The sequence below is a fragment of the Labrus bergylta genome, chromosome 11, assembly GCF_963930695.1.
Source record: "Labrus bergylta chromosome 11, fLabBer1.1, whole genome shotgun sequence".
NCBI classification, from domain to species: domain Eukaryota; kingdom Metazoa; phylum Chordata; class Actinopteri; order Labriformes; family Labridae; genus Labrus; species Labrus bergylta.
Window position 1 is genome coordinate 22998430 of NC_089205.1, and position 18912 is coordinate 23017341.

General features: G+C 40.2%; 1 protein-coding gene and 2 non-coding genes across 3 annotated transcripts; 2 read left to right on the forward strand and 1 right to left on the reverse strand.

Annotated features, from left to right (window-relative positions):
- Nucleotides 1-8467: 8467 nt before the first annotated feature.
- Nucleotides 8468-13823, reverse strand: nek3 (NIMA related kinase 3). The gene is made up of 13 exons (XM_065960674.1): nt 13439-13823; nt 12997-13090; nt 12799-12896; nt 12632-12715; nt 12234-12301; nt 12033-12119; nt 11168-11222; nt 10729-10929; nt 10326-10440; nt 9723-9875; nt 9499-9630; nt 9300-9417; nt 8468-8858 (listed from the first exon to the last, which is right to left on the reverse strand). Exons 1-13 carry the CDS (start codon nt 13652-13654, stop codon nt 8792-8794), a joined length of 1488 nt encoding a protein of 495 aa, XP_065816746.1. The 5' UTR covers nt 13655-13823; the 3' UTR covers nt 8468-8791.
- Nucleotides 13824-14896: 1073 nt separating this feature from the next.
- On the forward strand, nt 14897-14969 carry trnak-uuu (transfer RNA lysine (anticodon UUU)). The gene has a single exon. It is a non-coding gene; the product is annotated as a tRNA-Lys (tRNA).
- Nucleotides 14970-15278: 309 nt separating this feature from the next.
- On the forward strand, nt 15279-15351 carry trnak-uuu (transfer RNA lysine (anticodon UUU)). The gene has a single exon. It is a non-coding gene; the product is annotated as a tRNA-Lys (tRNA).
- Nucleotides 15352-18912: the final 3561 nt, after the last annotated feature.

The window sequence follows — 18912 nt, forward strand, 5'->3', positions numbered from 1 at the left end:
TTTATTAGTAGGTGAATATTTAAGCTGCTAAGATTTCACCATTTCCATCCCTTTTCTTATCAAAAATGTCTATCTTCTTAGTTAGAGTTCTTCAAAACGGCCTTGGATATTCTACAGATAAATAAAGTGTTTTTCAAGTGACTGCTTGAATGCGGTTACACAGGGTTACAAAAAATGAATGTTTTGGCTAAGACGCTGCATCCGTCAGGGTCATGACAGTCAGTGCCATGCTCCGATTCTTAGTGGAGACAAAAACAAGTAGCCTGTAACTTATAGCTTTAGGTTCCCCTGTGGTAAATCCAGCATGTTTTCTCCACTGAACCTCTTAATGACTGCTTTGAAGTGCTGTCATTCCCAACTGACTGGAGAGCCTCTGGTGTGTTGAGAACTCGTGTCAGGAGTGATTTCTGCCTGGGACCTCAGTATGTGTGTGTGCTTTCGGGGAAGAGGAGCTTGTGCGGGGTTGGGGGGGGGGGGTCCTCGTCCTCAGATTCACTCCACAGCTCCTGATCACATGACAAGGGAAGCGCCTGTCCCCCTAAATGGATCTTGAGGGGGAGTTGGAGGCGGTGGGGTGGGGGGGAGGAGAGAGATAATCAACCATTTTCCTTGCATGTGCTCAGAGGATGAATTAAGGAGGAAATGGCCGTTATTACCCTGATATGGCTGTTGCTCATTTAGATATCTGCACTGTTTTCCCACCATAACACCAGAATCACATTCCTCTTCTCTGTTTTTTTTTGTTTATAGTCCCACCTTGGTTTGGGGGTAAACAGGTATTATTTTCACTCTATAAAAAGTTAGGAATCCTCTTAGGGAGGAAAGATTATGTGCTTACAAGACAACTTTCCTGACTGGGGAAGAAGAAGCCAATAAAAGCACACAATGCAGGAGACAGAACATTGCGTTAAGTAATCATTAGTCAGGATGCGGTTAAACAAAAAAAAAAAAAGAAGAAGGATCTCAATTGTGCTAGCACAACAGCCTCACTCTCTAAAATCAGACACAGCGCTGAACTAATAACCATAGTGGAATGAGCTCAGTGTCTACGAGGAGGGAGGTAGGCTAAATAACTGCAGCGACCACTCACATATAATCCTCCTTAACTCCCTGTCACCTCAGCCCATAAACAGGCCTTATCAATCCCTGGAGGAGTTATTTGACCAGATCAGCATTTGATTACATAACAACTTAGGAAAGAAACAGAAAGCATAAACAGAATGTTGATAGTAAAAAACAAAAAAACACTCCCTTCATCTGGGTGCCGTTGTATTTACAAAAACATGTTCAGAAGAGTAAAGTTCATGTTTCCTGTTTCAGATAATATAAATTGTAACACTTTTCTACCACATCTCTCGAAGATGGTTTGCACAATGCCCCTCATTCTTCTCTTGACGGGCCGGATGCGTCTTTACCTCAGGGCAAGAATTAAGGGCCTGCTTTTGCATGAGCTGTTAGTGGGAGCATGTTTCACATCACGCAGACGTATGAAACAACAAGTCATTTGTTATTGATCTGACGCAAGATCAACGACGGAGAAAGTTTGCTCTGTGGTTAAAACTGAGATAAGTCATGTCTAAAGTGTTGTACTATAAAATGGCCTCTTTAGTACACTTTCGTTGGGTATATATTTACATCTATAGAGTAGATAGCAGTTTAGTAGAAATGATTGTGTTACACTTTGCTATTCTTGTGTCTGTCAAGTGAGAGTCAAAAGCCAACTGTTGCACATGAACCTGGCCAATAATGCTGTTTCTATATCTGGTTCTGATTCTGACCAAGGGGAAGTGTAGAAATTACATTTTCACTTTGCATTGTGTGAAGGTGTGTGGGTCCTGTGTTTGTGTGGGTGAAATACTTGAAGTGCATCTGCTGTTTCTTGTGAATCTTATCGGGGTAGCTACAAGTCCCAGCATGAAATTGTATTTGTAGGAGGAGAGGTTTACAGTTCTTAATAAATCCATTCAGTCAGTCCAGATGGTAAACACACACACACACACGCACACACACACGCACACACATTAACACACTGACAAACACTGTAGCATTAATTGGCTTTTTTTGGCTTCGACAGATTTATTGCCAGAAAAAACTTTGATTTATTAAAGCTCTGGCACTGCAGGTTGTGCTTGTTCTAAATACAAAGACTGTGAGTACACATGAGATACAACAAAGTATGATCTGCCTATGCTTTTTATTTTGACTGTTTCAGCCTGACTTAGAAACCTTATTACAGTCTGTTTAGGGGGGAAAAAAACCTGACTATGATTAGCTGTGTTCTGCTTGATGGGACAGGTTAGGCTTTCCTTAGCTGGGAGGCCTTCCTCTGGAAACGCCTGGGGATTTAAACAAAGTCTGACCAGCCAATGTGAACACATTAATCCTCTCCTGTAGCTGCAGCCTCTAACTGGAGAGGACAGCCCACTGATGTGACCGACAGTCTCCTGTCTCCTGAGAGAAGGGAAAGGTCACCAGGTCAAAGCTCAAATCAGCTACATTTCCCCCATGTCATGTAAAAAGGCTCTTGTAGCAAATTATAGCAAAACTGATGTTATTTTATTTTTTAAAATAATGTGTCTATGTGATAAACTTGATATAACACCTTAATATGACATTCTTAAGTATTTAGAGTTGAATAATTAATAAATCAGCTTATAGTTAGATTAACATAAGAATAATTGAAGAATTCTTTATTTCTTTTTTCTCTTAGAAAAATTAGATATCAACCCTTGAAGGGATATTAACCATATAATGTAATTACTTAAAGCCTTTTTAAGCGGCACGTTAGCACTTTTTAAACCTTTTTATTGCATGCTGACATTTACTGCAGCTCCTTAGTAGTGCTGATACTTAATCTGTGTGTTCCTTATACATAGATGTATATAAGTCAAAGAAATACCTCACAATGAGGTGCTTGCATCAAGCAGAAACTAAAGAACTGATGAGCTAAACTTGCACCAAAGACTGAAATACACCTATCAAGTTTTATGCAGCGGCTCTGCTAAGCACCTGGCAGGATTAGCGATACTCAGGCGGCGCACAGTTTCATAAACAAATGCCCATGGCAGCCTCCCCGGCACAGCCACACATAAAAGCTGACGCTTACAGGTCAGCCTCGAGGTCAGCGTGTTCCCCATGAGGAATTTCTAGAGAGCCTCTAAAGACCACACAATACTCTCCCTCTCCTCCTCAGCAGAAGTCTGTCTCCTTCAACCGCACACACAAAAACCACAGTCTTAATTCCAAGTGAGGGGGAGTCCCTCATCTGCTCAACAGACTCATGTCCAAAAGTCACAGCTTGTCTTCACATACAGTATGCTTCTGTAATGTTGTTTCCTTCATAGGTTATTTTAATCATATGTTTTCACCCAAAGAGTATACATTAGTTCCTGTTCAAACTTAAAGATGGCACGCCGCAAATACGACCTCCACATCCTTTTGACCCAGACTCCTGTAGAGACACCTAATTTATTGGCACTCTGACCTCAGGGTGTGAAGGACATGGTTCATTGATATCCCTGAGGTTATCTGCACGGTTGCACCACCTAAAAAAACACACAATTAGCTTCATGTAGCACAGAGATAAGTTCAAGATAATTCCCCTGTGGCACAGAGGACAAATGTTTAATCTGATCAGCATATTGATTGTGCTATTTCGACTTTTCTTAGGGGCTTTTTGCATATTTGTTGTAAACTTCCCACCAGTTTTTTACATTAAAGAAATATTTGACTACACCTTCCTTCAATTTTCATAAATTCCTTGAATTGTATCAATACAAAAAACATTTAGGCCATCCCTGCAGACTTCACTGTGATCAATACTTCACCACAATAAGTCATATCCTGCAGCTCAGCGCTTCAAAAGTCTGTCACTGCTCTCCTCTTTTTAAACAAAGACAAAAGCAGTATATGCCATAGATCCAGAGCCCACCTCACAGGGGCTTCATTGTTGGAGTTTATCTGCATCCTACTTGTTCAGTCACTTTGACCAACCAGACTCGTTTAAAGAAAAACACATTATGCAAAAGTGTAGAGATTCATGGTGAGAAGAAGTAAAAGGCGCTACAGTTTGGGGAGGTGAGACATTCAGTTTCTGTATCATCTAGAGTGAGTCACAAGCACATCTACAAATGTCGTTTCTACAAAAGAGGAAGGCTTTATGTTGTTTTTTTACACCATGCTAACGGTTTGTTTATTGTTGCATGAAAATTTGCAGCAGCTATTGTGACCGTTTTAGTGTGAGCAACCAAAGCAAAGTCTGTTAGATTAGTGCTGCTATAAGGAAAGATGAGCTGAGTTTCAAGACTTCAAAACTATATTACAAACAAAAAGATGAAACAACTTATCATGTTTTTTTGTTTTTTTTTTACTTTTACAGAATTATGAGCATCTTATTTTATGCAAAAGACATTTTAAAGTAACTGATTTCAGAGGGACACCTTAAGGCGTGGTCTGAAGTCTTGTCTGCTATTGATCTATTATTGTCTACAAGGAAGGATGGCAAAGGGAGAGGAGTGCAGACTGCGACCCTGCCTAAAGGAGGGTCGACTCACTAGAAGACAAAAAGCACGTGAGCCACAAACAATAGCTGGAGTTCAAAACTGCAAATGACGCGATAAACCCGCACAGTGCGGTCACAGTCCTGCCCTGTCCAACTTCTCGTAACCTGGGATCCAAATTTAACCGTTCCTGACCTTTTCATTTTAAAAGGCTGATGAATTGTGGAGCTCCACCACAAACCCTGCTCGGCCACGGCAGTCTCTATTGTCTGATGCAGAGCAACACAACGCTGTCAGGAGACAATGGCGGGTCACTGCAGAGGGCTTGAAATAATCATAACAATGACAGCTCCCATATTTATAGTTGCAAAGAGACTCCTGACTGCAGCGCCTAAGTGCTTTGTTATTAACAGGAAGAGCTGCTCCCTGTGAAGAATAAACAGCACCTCTCGTTACTGAGTGAGTCATGGTAGCAGGTTTCATTGTTTCCTTCACTGTGTTGCTGATACCATAAAGACTATGAATGTCTACTTAAGGCTTAAATACAGTCCAGACACTACAGTGCCAGAAAGAAAGAAAGAAAAAAGTTACAAGAAAAAGTAGTAATGTGTTTAGAAGAAAATGTCTTTCTAGGCATCCGAAGCAGAGATCATTGGGTCATGGTGCATCTGCAGAGCTCTTCCTGTGTGATTTGCTCATAAAGCAGGCCACACAATCAGGCAGGTTGACAGGCACACAAAAGGGGAGTAGAGATTGTTGCAGATAACACGTGTCGATATTTCATCAAGAGGTGATGACAGAAGTGTGCAGACAACCTCCCCAGAAAAAAAAGACTTAATGAAAGGTGTTTTAGGCATCATTTCGATAAGGGAGGAAGTAACTTGATTGTTTTGCAATCGGGTCAGCAGGACGAGCAGGAAGAAAATCAATGACGCTCTTCAGATTAGATGTCTGCAGAGGGCTGGAGATGCAACCTCACTGTGAGTCCCGAGTAGATACCGAAGCACAGGATGTCACACCTTTTCAAAGTCAGATGCACAGAGAAAGACAGAGAGGAAATGTGAGCAGCGTCAATCAGTGGCACCATTGTGAGGCGGCTATGTACAATAATTGCACTCAATTACTGTACATAGCACAGACTATTGCACTTTCTGCTTATTTGCACTTCTGGTGAGATGCCAAACCTCATTTCGTTACTCTATACTTGTATATGTGTAATGACAATAAAGTTGAATCTCATCTCATCTCTCATCTTAGATCACTTTCTGTCAAACCCAGTTCAGTGAGTTATAACATCAAACTGATTCAAACTAAAAGCTGCATTTGGACACTGACCTCTCAACCCCACACTGAATACTGGAGAGCTGCACAGATGAGCCGTTCATTCAAAGAGAATTTTCTTCTCTGACCCATTTATAGCCGTTGAGATACAACAGTCACAACTTCACATCCTTCCTGCAAGAGGAAGCCATCATTTGCTTGTTTGACTCGATATTTTCTGAAGCACAACTTCATAAAACTGTTCAGTCAGGATTTCTTTTTAAACCAGGTCTTTCACCTTTGACCCAACTGTGAACGAACAGGACAAAAAAACAGGAACACCTGCAAGACTTCATGCAAACAGGTAGACCGGCGATAAATGAGAGATTAGTTTGGTGTGTTTTGATGTATTTACAGTTTTTAGTACTTTGTCAAATTATAATTTAGTGTTTTTTTCTGTTATTGTATAACATAGTGGTACAGTTTGAGATGATTCATGTCTTTGAGGCAAATTTTGTATAGATTTATTATATCCTGTAACGATTTACACACACACACACACACACACACACACACACACACACACACACACACACACACACACACACACACACACACACACATATTACATTAGGCCCTGGTTTGAAAGTTTCAACATTGGAATCAATAGTTTTTTCTGGCACTGTACCTTAGCTTGATATACATTTTCGCACATGCACTCCTGAAAAGTTCAAGAAATTTTCAGACAGCCTGACCCTGAAATCTTCCTGAGTTGCTTGCTCACATTGCTCACCAGGAGGCTAGGCCTGTTGAACGTTATGGAGGGGGTCTCGGGGGGGCAAGCCATGACATAAAATCGACGCACAATGATGGCGGACAGACAACAGAGTACGACCCTTTGATGTAGGAATGAATATGTGTCATTAGGTGAACAAAGATTGTATCAGTAGTGTGCTGGTCACAGAATATAAACCTCATCACACCTTCCCATTTGTTTGCCGGGAATTTTTCCTGAATATTTCCTGTTGTGTTCAAACATTGGCTCTCCCTGACCACTTGTGGAAATATTTACTTGGGAGCTGGCAAGGAAAGTCTGGGCAAAGTCAGGATGACAGATTCTGCTTTCGTGTTCACATGTAGCTTACACCAAAAGTTTTTTGGGGGAAATGTTGAGGAGTTTTGTGCATGTGTGAATAAGGCTAAAGCATAAGTGTGAAACTTAAACCCTTAAATTATTCAGTGTTAGCATAAGGTTCTGATTTAGATCCATATCTGATCAAAGAATAATTAAACAAGGCTTAAAAACTGTATGTGCTTTTAATACCAACTTACACCACTCAGCAATTTGATGGACAGGGTGTCAAGATTTCTGTTTATACTCTCTATACACTAAGCTTCAACATTTTAAACACTCAGAAAAAGTCCCTTCACAATACAATCCTAATTATTCCTTCCATGCAGCCTAGACTCGCCTGTCTTCATTAAATGGCTGAGCTCTAAAGATGCTGACTGGTTTCTTTTTTTAAAAACGGTCCTATCTGCAGGACACAGTGTAGTGGTGGTGTTGCTCAGCTACGCTCCACCACTCTGTGTCTTTGCTAAACATGGGAAGCATAATAAGAATAAAAGAAAAACAGCAGGGGGCTGGAGTGTGAGCCCTGGAGGGGGATTCAGTGTGACTCTTAGATAAGGGCTAAGCTGCGGCCCTGGGCTTCCTCAATAAAACACATTATGTGCAGATATCTTGCAGAAGACTCTCATATGGCAGGGTCCTCCTGTCAGCGGACGCTTCATTTTCTGGAGGAACTTTAGCAGCAGGATAATCCATCCCTGATGTGACTGTTGGTGAATCAGCACCACTATGGTTTTTGTTGACTCGAGGGTCTATAGTATCTGCATCCTGTTGAAACCCCAAACGGTCATGGGTGTGGCTTGCTTTTTCTTTTGTGGTTACCAAATGTCTGGTTAGGCTTCTATTCCTCACCAACCAGCTTTTAGTGTGGGAAAACAAAGACAGTAACAGGCTCTATGTGTACCCATATATTAGATGTCTTTTTGCACTGCAGGAGGCCAAAATCAAGAACTCAGTCTCTTAAATTTACATCCAAGGAGGAGAACTACCCGATTCATCTAACCACATCTTATTCTAAAAATGGAAAGGATGTCAACAATAGTGTAAAATTAAAAAAATAAATCTTGTTTACACCACAATATAGCTTTTCTCACTCCCTGGAAAAAGCTCCACAAATGATGTCGACTCCCCCTAGTGGTACGTAATCAGCACCAACTGCAGGAAACAGCAGCTCTGTCATCTCCATGTCTGCAGCACTGTGGTCACAGCAAATTAAAAATAACACAGCCCCTAAAGGGTCTGTCAGTGTCTTATCAAGAGAATAAAAGGCAAAGAACACAAATGACTGAACGTGTTTAGTCTACTTTTGATATTGCAGAGGAAATAAGACATCAAAAGAGGCTCAAAATGTTGTGACCCCACGGAGACCCAGCTGCTCGGAGTCTAATATTTCCTGCTTTCCCGACAGGCCAAACAGAAGCCTCCAGACGGATTCAATCTACTGGGAATGTTATCGCTGGTAATGTGACCAGTACACAGCAGATGTTCAAATCAAACAGGAGACGAAAGCACACACCCACAACTCAAATATCTCTGACAAAGAAGAGGGTTATGACAAAAAAGCTGGACAAACGTATTTGAAATGTTAGTGTTTTATTGAAGCAAAGCAACAACTTCATAAATATCAGTGCAGACCATACAACCTTTGATATAAAACAAACAAACTGGGGGCACCAGTAGCCTAGTGGTTAGGGTGCGTGCACCATAAATGGAGGCTGGAGTCCTCCAATTGTAAAGTTGTATAAAACCTACAGTAAAAGTTGTCCTCATTTATCAGAGAGATACTTGGCCTCTCATTCATCAATGAAATGTATTTGTCAAGTGAAATCAGCTTTATTTAATTACAGTTACATAAATAGTAGCGACCCTGTGGTTGTGTACGCGCAGAAGAAATGCGTCTTTAGTGTTCTGAAACCATTTTCTCGACTTCATCAATCCAGTCACGTGGAGAGTCGTCCTCAAAGTCTCTGTGAGGAAAACAAAAAATACACAACTCTTTCAGTTTGTTCTCATACCTACAAGAGAGTCACAGAAACAAACCATACAAACAAGGTGCATTCCAGACATTCAAAAGATATCCAACAGAGAGTCATACAACGCTCTGTTCAAGAAACCTGTGGTTCATGTGCTTTTTAGGGTGAGTTGGGTGTTTTTGCAGGCTCCAGAGTATTTCATTTTAAAGTCATCCCTCTCCTTCACTTGTTGTCAAAACCAACACATAAGCCTTATGGTCTTTATAATATCCTTACATAAAATGATGACACTATGCTTCATCAGTAATGGTTCCCTTAAAATCCAAATAAAACAAGAAACCTTCACGTTTGTCCCTTTCTGTCCTGCTGATATATAAGATAAAGTGTTCTAGTCCATTGTAATATGTTTAAAAGTCTTTCGACCGGGTTACTTACGTGTCCTCATCATCAGATCGAGGAAGCAGTCGGTCCTCATCCACTGCCAACTCCGGCTCCAGACCATCGGTGTCATCGCCCTGCGGCTGAGAGAGAGGCCCCACCAGAAGGTCCTCACCTGAAAATGAAAATGAAACTACAACACCGCACTTGACAAGTAACGTGTACTAACATTAGATCTTGTCAGAAAATAACAGACCTCCTTTGTTTATCAAAAAGGTGCTGAAGGCTCTGTTCAGCTGAGCTTTCTCCAACAGATTCAAGAGTCTCTCAGGAGGATCTGTCTGCCATCGTCTCCTCTGCCGGCTCTCCTCCGGCTCCTCCGACGCGCCTGCAAAGACAGCGATATAACTGACACTTTCAGAAACTGTGTGTTGGTTTTTTCTTTTTGTTGCAAAAAATTAGGAAGTGAAAATGATGAACCTGTGCTGGACTGAGTGGCTGATGCCAGGCTGTCAGAAGAGATGAGGCTGGCATTGGCCAACATGTTCAGCACCGTGTCTGAAGGCTCAGCCGCCCACTGCTTTCGAGGACCCGGGTCTCTGCTTTCACAGTGAGCTCCAGGTGACTCCACGCCTGAGGGCAAATGTTACATTTGGGTTGTTTTTTTAGTGTGTGTGTGTAAATTTTCTTGTTTACATTTCTATTCAGTAGACATGCATAGAAAGAAAAAACAGGAAGAGAAAAAATGTAAAACTAAAATTTAAACCAAATTTAAAATGTTTTGCAACTCTCTTTGCATGAGATTTTCAAGTAGATCGTAAAGATTTGTTCAAATTTTAAAAAGAATGCATTGTTGATTTTTGCTTTTCTGTGGTTTTATTTTTTTTATCTTTCTTAGACTTTCAAAATCAAAATATCTGAAATGATTTCTTCTAATGCAGTTTGACTGACTGAAATAAAAACATGCATTCCCTATATAGCAGTGATTCTTTGTCACATATATGTATAGTTTCAATCTCCACAAAAATGTGAGTTATGTGTTTCAAAATAGCCGCAGCACATTCTTATCTTCTTAGACTCTACCTTCAAATGTTGAAGTTTTTATTAAACTTTTCTTTCCCAGAAGATCAGCCACCTTCTGTCCCTCTTCCCTATCCCATCGACCCGGACGCCCCCCCTGTCGCTCCGTCTCTATCGCCTGTAAAAGATTCAAAGCAGTGCAGTAAATCAAACGCACAACACAAACTCAGCGGCCATCTGAACCAACAAGCAGCTTGTCAAAGGTCAGATTCCACGCGGGGTCGACACAGCTGGGGGAGTTGTGTAAGAGTTTAAATTCTCACCTCAACACAACGTTGTGACAGAATGTCTCAATGATGGATAGCCAGCCATAAAATCATTTCAGGTTTAACTGCTTGAGTGACTGTCACCAGGCTGGAAGCTCGACCACAGTGAGCGGCACTTTCAAAGACAGGTGTGTTTTTACCTGAGAGGGCAGATGTGTGCGCAGCAGTCTGGAAACACGATGGGAGGTGAGGATGGTGTGTAGGGAGGGCCGGTCTTTTGGGTTGGTCTTGAACATCTGTTTGATCAAATACTGCAGCTCATAGGGCAGGTGCTTGGGGAGGGGAGGGTATGCACCCCGACACACCTTCAGAATTAGATTCTTCCAGCTGGAGGCCTGGAACTGAACACAAGAAGGAGGATCGCTGGGACAACAAACCACAACGCAACATCTGAGCCACAAAAAATACACAGCAGAAAATCTAACTCAGCTGAGGATACTGGGCCTCTGTTGTTCTACAACAATGCTTTCATAGTATCTCACTGTGCAATAAGATGGAAACAGTGAGATAGTGCAATAAGAGCAGAGGAGGGCCACAGTCAAACCCTTGCTGCATGGGAACAGAGGGGGCGGGGCATACCGGGTGTCGCAGGGTGCAGAGCTCGTAGAGGACGCAGCCCAGAGACCACACATCACTACAAAACACACAAACATAGACATGGTTATTCATTCGCTGCAGACACGCGTCATGTACCGGCACAGCGCGAGTGATACGACACTGCTAAACCCGTACATGAGTTACATAATCACCCCCGAGCCGAGAGCACAGACTGCTTTGAAAACTCCACTTTGTTGATGCATACACTGACACAACATCCAAGACGGTAAAATGACAAGCAGTGCGGTCACAAGCTTTGTTAATGGAACTCATTGGGAGGACACAATGAGTGAAAATGGAAATTCTAGGAAGATCATGAGATTGTTCCATGGTAACATTAAAAAGCCGGCCTGTAGTCCCTTCTTCCCAGTTACAGTCAAGTCTTAGATATCAAAAGTTTACTTATACGATGCCATTTTTGAAGTTTGGAAAACTGCTGCAGCTCTTAATAATGTAAATACATACATACATGTATGTATGTTTTATACATTTGTGAAATGGGGTGGTTCAAATGCATATTGTTTGTACTATTTTATTCTGAAATATAATAAATACCACTGTTTTGTTTTATACAGTCATGACATTCATGTAATCAGGTTTATGGTAATATGCTGTATGCTGATCCTGTTCCTGTTTCTGTTTCCTCTATTTCTCTCATGGAGGGTGATATTAAAATATTGTATGTATGTATAGGAAAATGAAAATACTGATGGAAAAGGTCTTCCTTAGTTCACCAATATAGGCCTGGATAGTGATTCACTGTTTGTGTGAATATATGAATGTTTCATTTTGATTTTCATTTGACCTTGTGTGTTAGAAACAGTGGAAAACAGACGTGCTAACATACCTCTTATTGTTGTATGGCTTGTTGTCCCAGATTTCTGGAGCCACATAATACGGTGTCCCAACATATGTTTGAGCGTAGGCCTTTGAGCTGCAAAATAATTACAGAATACAGTCAATGATCAGTTGCAACAGCAGCAAATCAAGCACTGAGCATTTACCTAAAATAGACAGAGTATAAATTGCTGCCTTCGTCTTCCTGTACCTGTTCAGAATACACGCCGAGCCAAAGTCCCCGAGCTTGATTGTCTCATTATCTGTCAGGAAAATGTTCTGGGGACGGAAATGAAGGAGAAGTGATGACTTAACATGAGGCAAAAATTAGAGCGGCCAACCATGGCAGAATGATGATATTATGCATTAGCGGGATAATAATGTTTTGATCTTATCTCGATCAGCAATTTCATCGCTGTTCATTTCACTCCGCAGCGCTCTCACTGATGAGATTCTATCAACATTCATCCAACCAATAAAATAAATCATCCACTTCTTCTTCTGATTCAGAGGACACAAACAAAATCCTCACAATATCAGTTCCACGAAAAGGAAAGAGAACCGTTGTGAACGCGTACAATAAGTTATGACGTCTAGAAACTACAGTACCTTTGACTTCAGATCTCTGTGCAAAACCCGTTTGTTATGGATGTGCTGTGCAGCAGAACACATCTGAGCAAACCACCTCAGGATCTATAAAATAAACAAGATTGAATTTAGTGGAACTAAAAATGACCATACAACTTTAGAACAGCCTCTTGCACTTGAACACCTACATCATCAACACAGAACTGTGTAGCTTTCTGTCTCTGGATCTTCTGGAGCAGGTCTCCACCACTGCAGTACTCCATAACGATCCACAGGAGGTCATCGGCTACACAAACACAATCACATTCACTTTTAAAATCCACACAATGATAAATAGATGTCAAACGATAACAAGATGGTTATAATGAGGGTTATTTTTTGAATACCTTCCAATGCTTCTCTGAAAGCCACGATATTTGGATGTTTCATTCTGGACAGCAGCACGGCTTCTCGCCTTGAATTTTCCAATTTGGACCGATTCTATAAAAATGGAAATGTAAGCATGAATGCATTCTATATTATGTAAAACATGTCTCTGTGGAGGCAACAATTCTGGTAGGTTATCAGCACAATGCAAATAACATTTAAATATCCAACTCCCAGCTGTAGACAACAGTCTGGATTATAGTTTGCAGCAGCAGTGTGGGTTTTCAGAATTGTGCAAAATCATTTTTTTTAAACACAATTTTATCACAAATGTGATTTTGAGGGTGGAAAGACTTTCTGGAGGAACCTGTAGTCTGTCTGTTTCTGCGAAGGTTACACGTGTTGCTGAAATAACTGCAGTACAGGAGCCTAAGCAGCATCTCTGTCTTTGTTTGCACATACCTTTGGCAGCGGGATTTCTTTGACCACATATTTATCCTGACTGCTTTCACAGCGGACTAACAAAGCCCGACCGAACGAACCTTCCCCGATGACTTTTTGGACTGAGTACCTGTCCATAGAGACTGAGTACCTGTCCACAGAGACTGAGTACCTGTCCACAGAGCACCTTTGACAAACCACAGAGACAAAACAAGAACGCTGCAAACAATAACACATCCAACTACAGCGGACTGAGACGATGCATTAAAGGGCCTTTTTAGTGGGTTTGTCTTCAGTGCTCATGTTAATACATTCAGGATATAAATAATGATGAAGGGCCAATGTATAAGACAAAAATATCGACGGGTCGTGCTGTGTTGAAGCCACTACTTCCGTATTATTGTATGACGTGGCCAGGGCATTCAAAAATTGTACTGCGAGATACCTCCACTGGGTGTCAGTAGATAATCGTGAAGGACAGAGAATAATATTACATTTTTTGGTTTTCTTTATTTGTTACGACGGAGGACTAGGGCCACGTTATTATTTTTTTTTTAATCTCTAGAATAAAGTCGTACATTTACGAGATTAAACTTGTAAATTAGCCTGCGCAAAATTATGAAAAGTAGGACTTTTAAAGTATTTTCCTCTGCAGACAACTTCAAGTCAGTGTGGTTCTTTCTTCAGTTTCTTGCAGTATCTTTTCAGGGTGATGATATTTTATGACAATGTGAAGATGATGATGATGCGCTAAAAGCATGTGTAGTTTCATATCTGCATAAGTAAAGCCCCAACACAACTATTTGTGTCTGTTGTCTCATGTGCAGAGACAGTTTGTGTCCTGTTTATAGTTTTACAGATTAACAAGGTTTTACAAGTTGAAGTGAAAACTTCTCTTGAACTGTGTTTACCGACTACACGAGGAAGTAGCCTATTTCCTTATTAGTGAAACCTTTAGGACAAGATGCTCCATCATGTTTGTCATTTGAGAACAGGATGCTGCTCTCCTGATATAGACTAAAATAACGACTTTATTATTTTATTCTGTAAATACTTTAAGAGTTCTACTTTCATCATTTTCGCGCAGTCTGGTCTCGAACTCGTAAATTTACGACTTTAATGTCGAAATTAAAAAAAAAATAATAATAATAATAATAAAAACGTTGCCCTAATCCTCTGTCGTAATTTGTACATAGGCTAATTTGTGTTTTATTTTAATTTTAGCTTTGGCTATGTACACGTGTGTTTCCACATATTTTTAAACTAATTTAATCATAACTAATAATCAAAAATTAATAATCATCATTCATTCCAAAACGTTAAATATATTTTCTCGTGAGTTAAAGTTTTGGTACTTTTTACTTGTTTTTTTTTAAATTATTATTATATTGTCAGTGACCTTTTAAAAGTAAGAAAAACGTAATTGACAATGCATACCACGTGACTATTTAAAATCATCTACGTCACTATTGTGACAGAGCCCGGATAGCTCAGTCGGTAGAGCATCAGACTTTTAATCTGAGGGTCCAGGGTTCAAGTCCCTGTTCGGGCGAACAAAGTTTTAGCTACACTATGTCTGCACGGTCCGGACACCAGGACGAGCAGGAGCAAGTCTTTAAATGTGATCAGATGGTAAAAGCCTCCTTGTTTAAGGGTGTTGTCGTCACTTTCTGGAGTCTCTTGATGCAGTGTCCCACCACATGGTTCTATCTAAGGAGCGAGAGGAACTGTGGGCTGATGTGTGGTAGCAAATACACAACTGAGAAATGCGTGTTTGGGATTTTTTTGTCTTCCGATACCTGTTCGCGATTAACAAAAACTATCGCGTTATTTCAAGAGACTCGACGAGATTTAGTGCAGAGCCCGGATAGCTCAGTCGGTAGAGCATCAGACTTTTAATCTGAGGGTCCAGGGTTCAAGTCCCTGTTCGGGCGAACAAAGTTTTAACAACACCGAGCAGTCAGATAAAGGTATTTCCTTCTGTTTCTACACTCTGCCACTGAGCATCCGTGTTGCACATGTCGAACCAAACACTGAGTTGAGAACGTACCTGATCACAACAAGCCAGGTGAAGATTTAGAATTCTTTAAATATCACCTCAACATTTTGCAGCTAGAGCCTATACAGCTATACAACCAAATTCCACCATCTAAAAGTTTTCTCACTCAACTTTTATTTTATTCACATGATTCTTTTGTTTATCATATAGTCGTGGGCGAGTAAACCTTAATTTTGTGCGTTTTCTGTATTTCAAAATAACAACTTATTTATTAAATCGATATAATTTATTAAATGAAACCTAAAGCTTTTTCATTTGAGCTGTAATGCGACTGCACCAGAGGTGAGCAGTATAGCGCAGAGTACAGTAGGTTCTTAAAACCTCTGTCTAACCAGCTGTGACATGCATGTTAGTTTTTGCATACAGCTTGTAACACTGTGGCTTCTCATCATCATCATCACTTAAGTCATTCCCGCTGATGTGATCTAAATATATTATTCATGAATAACACTAAGTGCTTGATCCCAAACAAATAAAAAAGACAAATTTTAGCTTCTGATCCTCTTTGGTTTGAACTATCATGATGACACTCTTTTCACAGTCACATTGTGATGTCATACTGTGCACCAGAGCATATTCAGAGCAGATGTTTAAATCCAGCAGTGTAAGGAGACAAGATGGCTAAGCAGTAAGCATACATGAGATTGTTAACACAACTACCCCCCCCTCACTATTCACCCAGTCCTACAATCGTTTAGCTGTTTGTACAGTGTCATGAGAATTTAGTTCTTACAAATGTAATGCAGACTGTGAGGATTACATTCACAGTAATAGATGACAGACGTTTTCAAGAGTTTGCTTAAAAAAAAAAAAAAGAAAGTTGTTTTAAATTCATAATCAGTCAGCAAAATGTTAAGTGCCCATGCTTAGTGGTTAAGAAGCTTAAACATGCAAACACACTGGTATGGTCCATTTATTTTCAGCAGCATCTCCCTAACATCTTATGCAGCCTTAACCAAATGCACGACACCAAACGACTGCAAAGTGGCTCCAAATGTCCAATATTTGCCTCATTACCTCCTGGCAGCGATCTGGTTGCAGCTCTCAGCAAATAGTGTTACACAGGGGGGAAATAAAGACAATAATGAGGTAAATATTGGGCATGGTGCAACAGTTTGACGACAGCTCCAGCTGAATGTGTTACACAAGCTGTTTGCAGAAATGTGATGGACATTTCCCGCTGGCCTTGAAACTGTCTCTTTGAACTTCTGTCTGAATGCAGCCCCGCACAAACCACAGTTGAGCTCTGAACTCAACAATGACGGCTGTATTTTCATGGCGTTATTTTGGACTTTTCATTATGCGAGAAAACTATTGAGTCTTTAGATTTTCAGATCTGTTAAATCAGAAGGTAAATCTGAAAGTGGGTTATCTGCATCCTCCAGTTATGATTAACATGAGAGTCAGCCTAAAGCACATACGTCAACTTTTATTGTGTTTTTTTAGAAACAAAATATAAAATAAGAACAATAACATTTTGCCCATAAAAAATACTTCTATAAAAACCAAAACCCAGCTTTGTTTCAGTATTTCAAGATCAGTGAACCTTGTTTTTCCAGTAAAACCTGAATAACTCAAGAGTGAAAGCATGTTCTCTTTATTATCCAAAGACTCTCCTGTAAGAGTTCACTTTGCATCCTGCACCCTTTGTTTATTTGTTAAGGATGCATTGGCACAATTGGAAAAAGTATGGTAATGTAAGGCTGTAAATTTGTGTCTGAAGTAAAGCATTTTCACAAGGCCTACTATCTCACCATGGCTGCCAAAGGACCGGTCTAAGTAAGAGTGTTTGTGTAAAAGCATTGACCGCGTGTTTTGAAATACTTTATTGTCTGAGGCAACAGGGTTGAGACACAGATTGTCTTTCCACAAAAAAAAGAGACATCCATGTGGTGCTGAGAGAGCATTTAAATGCAGAATCATAACATATGGCATCAGTCAGACGCTGTGACATGTCTCTTCTGGTTTGTGCGGCTTCAAAACTGACAGACGACTGATGTGGAGCATCTGTGGGGTAATAAATATTCAAACAGAGTGAAGTTAAAAAGCCTCCAGTGTGGAGGTTTCTCAATGCTTCGGTCGGGACTCCTGTCAGCATTCTTTATAAACAGAGCGGACCATTAGAGATTTCAGGACTTGTTTATTTTGACTGATAGATACTATCACTCCCATATAACACACTAAGAACTGTATGTTTTTTAAAAAGAGAATAAATTATTATACTTTTCATGAAGCTCAATAACTCCAACCATCAAAAATTACAGGAGAAGGCAAAAGAAACCTGCAGGAATTCTTTTCTGATTTAAAACATTTTCAGACCCACTTTATGAAGTAAGTCATTTTTAAGCATCGTTTAGATTTGCATGGTTACGTTTATCTGTCAAATACATCTCTTCTAGTTTAACATTTTTGATTTCTCTTAAATGAAACCAGGTGTGCATCACAGACACAACACTGCAACGTATGCTTTACTTTGTCCCTTTGTGAGATAATCGAACGTTTATCAAAACCATAAAAAAAGGCCTCTGTTTGAGCATCACATAGAGGTGTTATCTTAAGATCTTAGATCCTATCTTGCCCCTCTGTTTCAGTTCTTTGTCTTCACTTCTGTTTATTTGTTCATCCTTCACAGGCTTCATATAGACATTGTAGCCTCCCCTTTGTGCTTTTTTTAAAATGAACTTGAAATGAAAGTTTTTATGAACTTAACAGAACACATGAGACCTACAGAAAGTGAGAAACAACCTAATGACTGGAACATCATTAACCAAATACACAGGGCAAAGTCTGTACCTGTGTGTAGCAAAAAAAAAGAAGAAGCAAAAAGCCAAGTGAAATAACATGTAGGGTAAATAAATGAATATTATTATCTGACTCTAGGGTTAGCTTTGGATCAAAACTTGAGTAAAAGATGCAGTAACCAAATTTGTCCAGTAGAAGGCAGAAGAACACAAAAACAAGAGCATGGAAACGGACACATCTGATAATATATTTGATTGGGCATTTTCTCATTGAATTCATTGATATATTCACATGGCAATAACACAATAATCACAATTATTCTTTCAGTTCTTCCCTTCTTAAATCCCTGTGAGACAAAGATAACATGCTGGTAGCACATGAGCCCATTAGACCTGTCGTATTTTCTGTGTTCATGTGGTATTTGTCTCTGGTATTCAGGAACTTGTGAGGTATTTGGGGACTTTTACCACAGGACTGCACCACATGCAGAATATGTGGTAACTTACAGCAGAACCTGTGGTACAGTCGTGTGGTAGGTGTCCTGAAATTCCACACAAGTCTCAGGGTACCAGAGAAATACCAGAGGAAATTGTCCCAGGAATACTTTCAGAACTCAAGGAAATTACCTCAAACCGCAGGAAATACGGCATTTTACCACTGGGAACTTCTTGTTTGACATAGAAGATCACTCTTT

Excerpts from the sequence above, each read along its gene's own strand:
- nek3 (XM_065960674.1), bottom strand. The coding sequence starts at position 13,654 with ATGTGTTATTGTTTGCAGCGTTCTTGTTTTGTCTCTGTGGTTTGTCAA. Across the intron at positions 11,223-12,032 it reads AAGCCATACAACAATAAGAG|TGATGTGTGGTCTCTGGGCT; the intron begins GTATGTTAGCAC and ends TGTGTTTTGTAG. Across the intron at positions 9,631-9,722 it reads AGCCACTCAGTCCAGCACAG|GCGCGTCGGAGGAGCCGGAG; the intron begins GTTCATCATTTT and ends CTGTCTTTGCAG.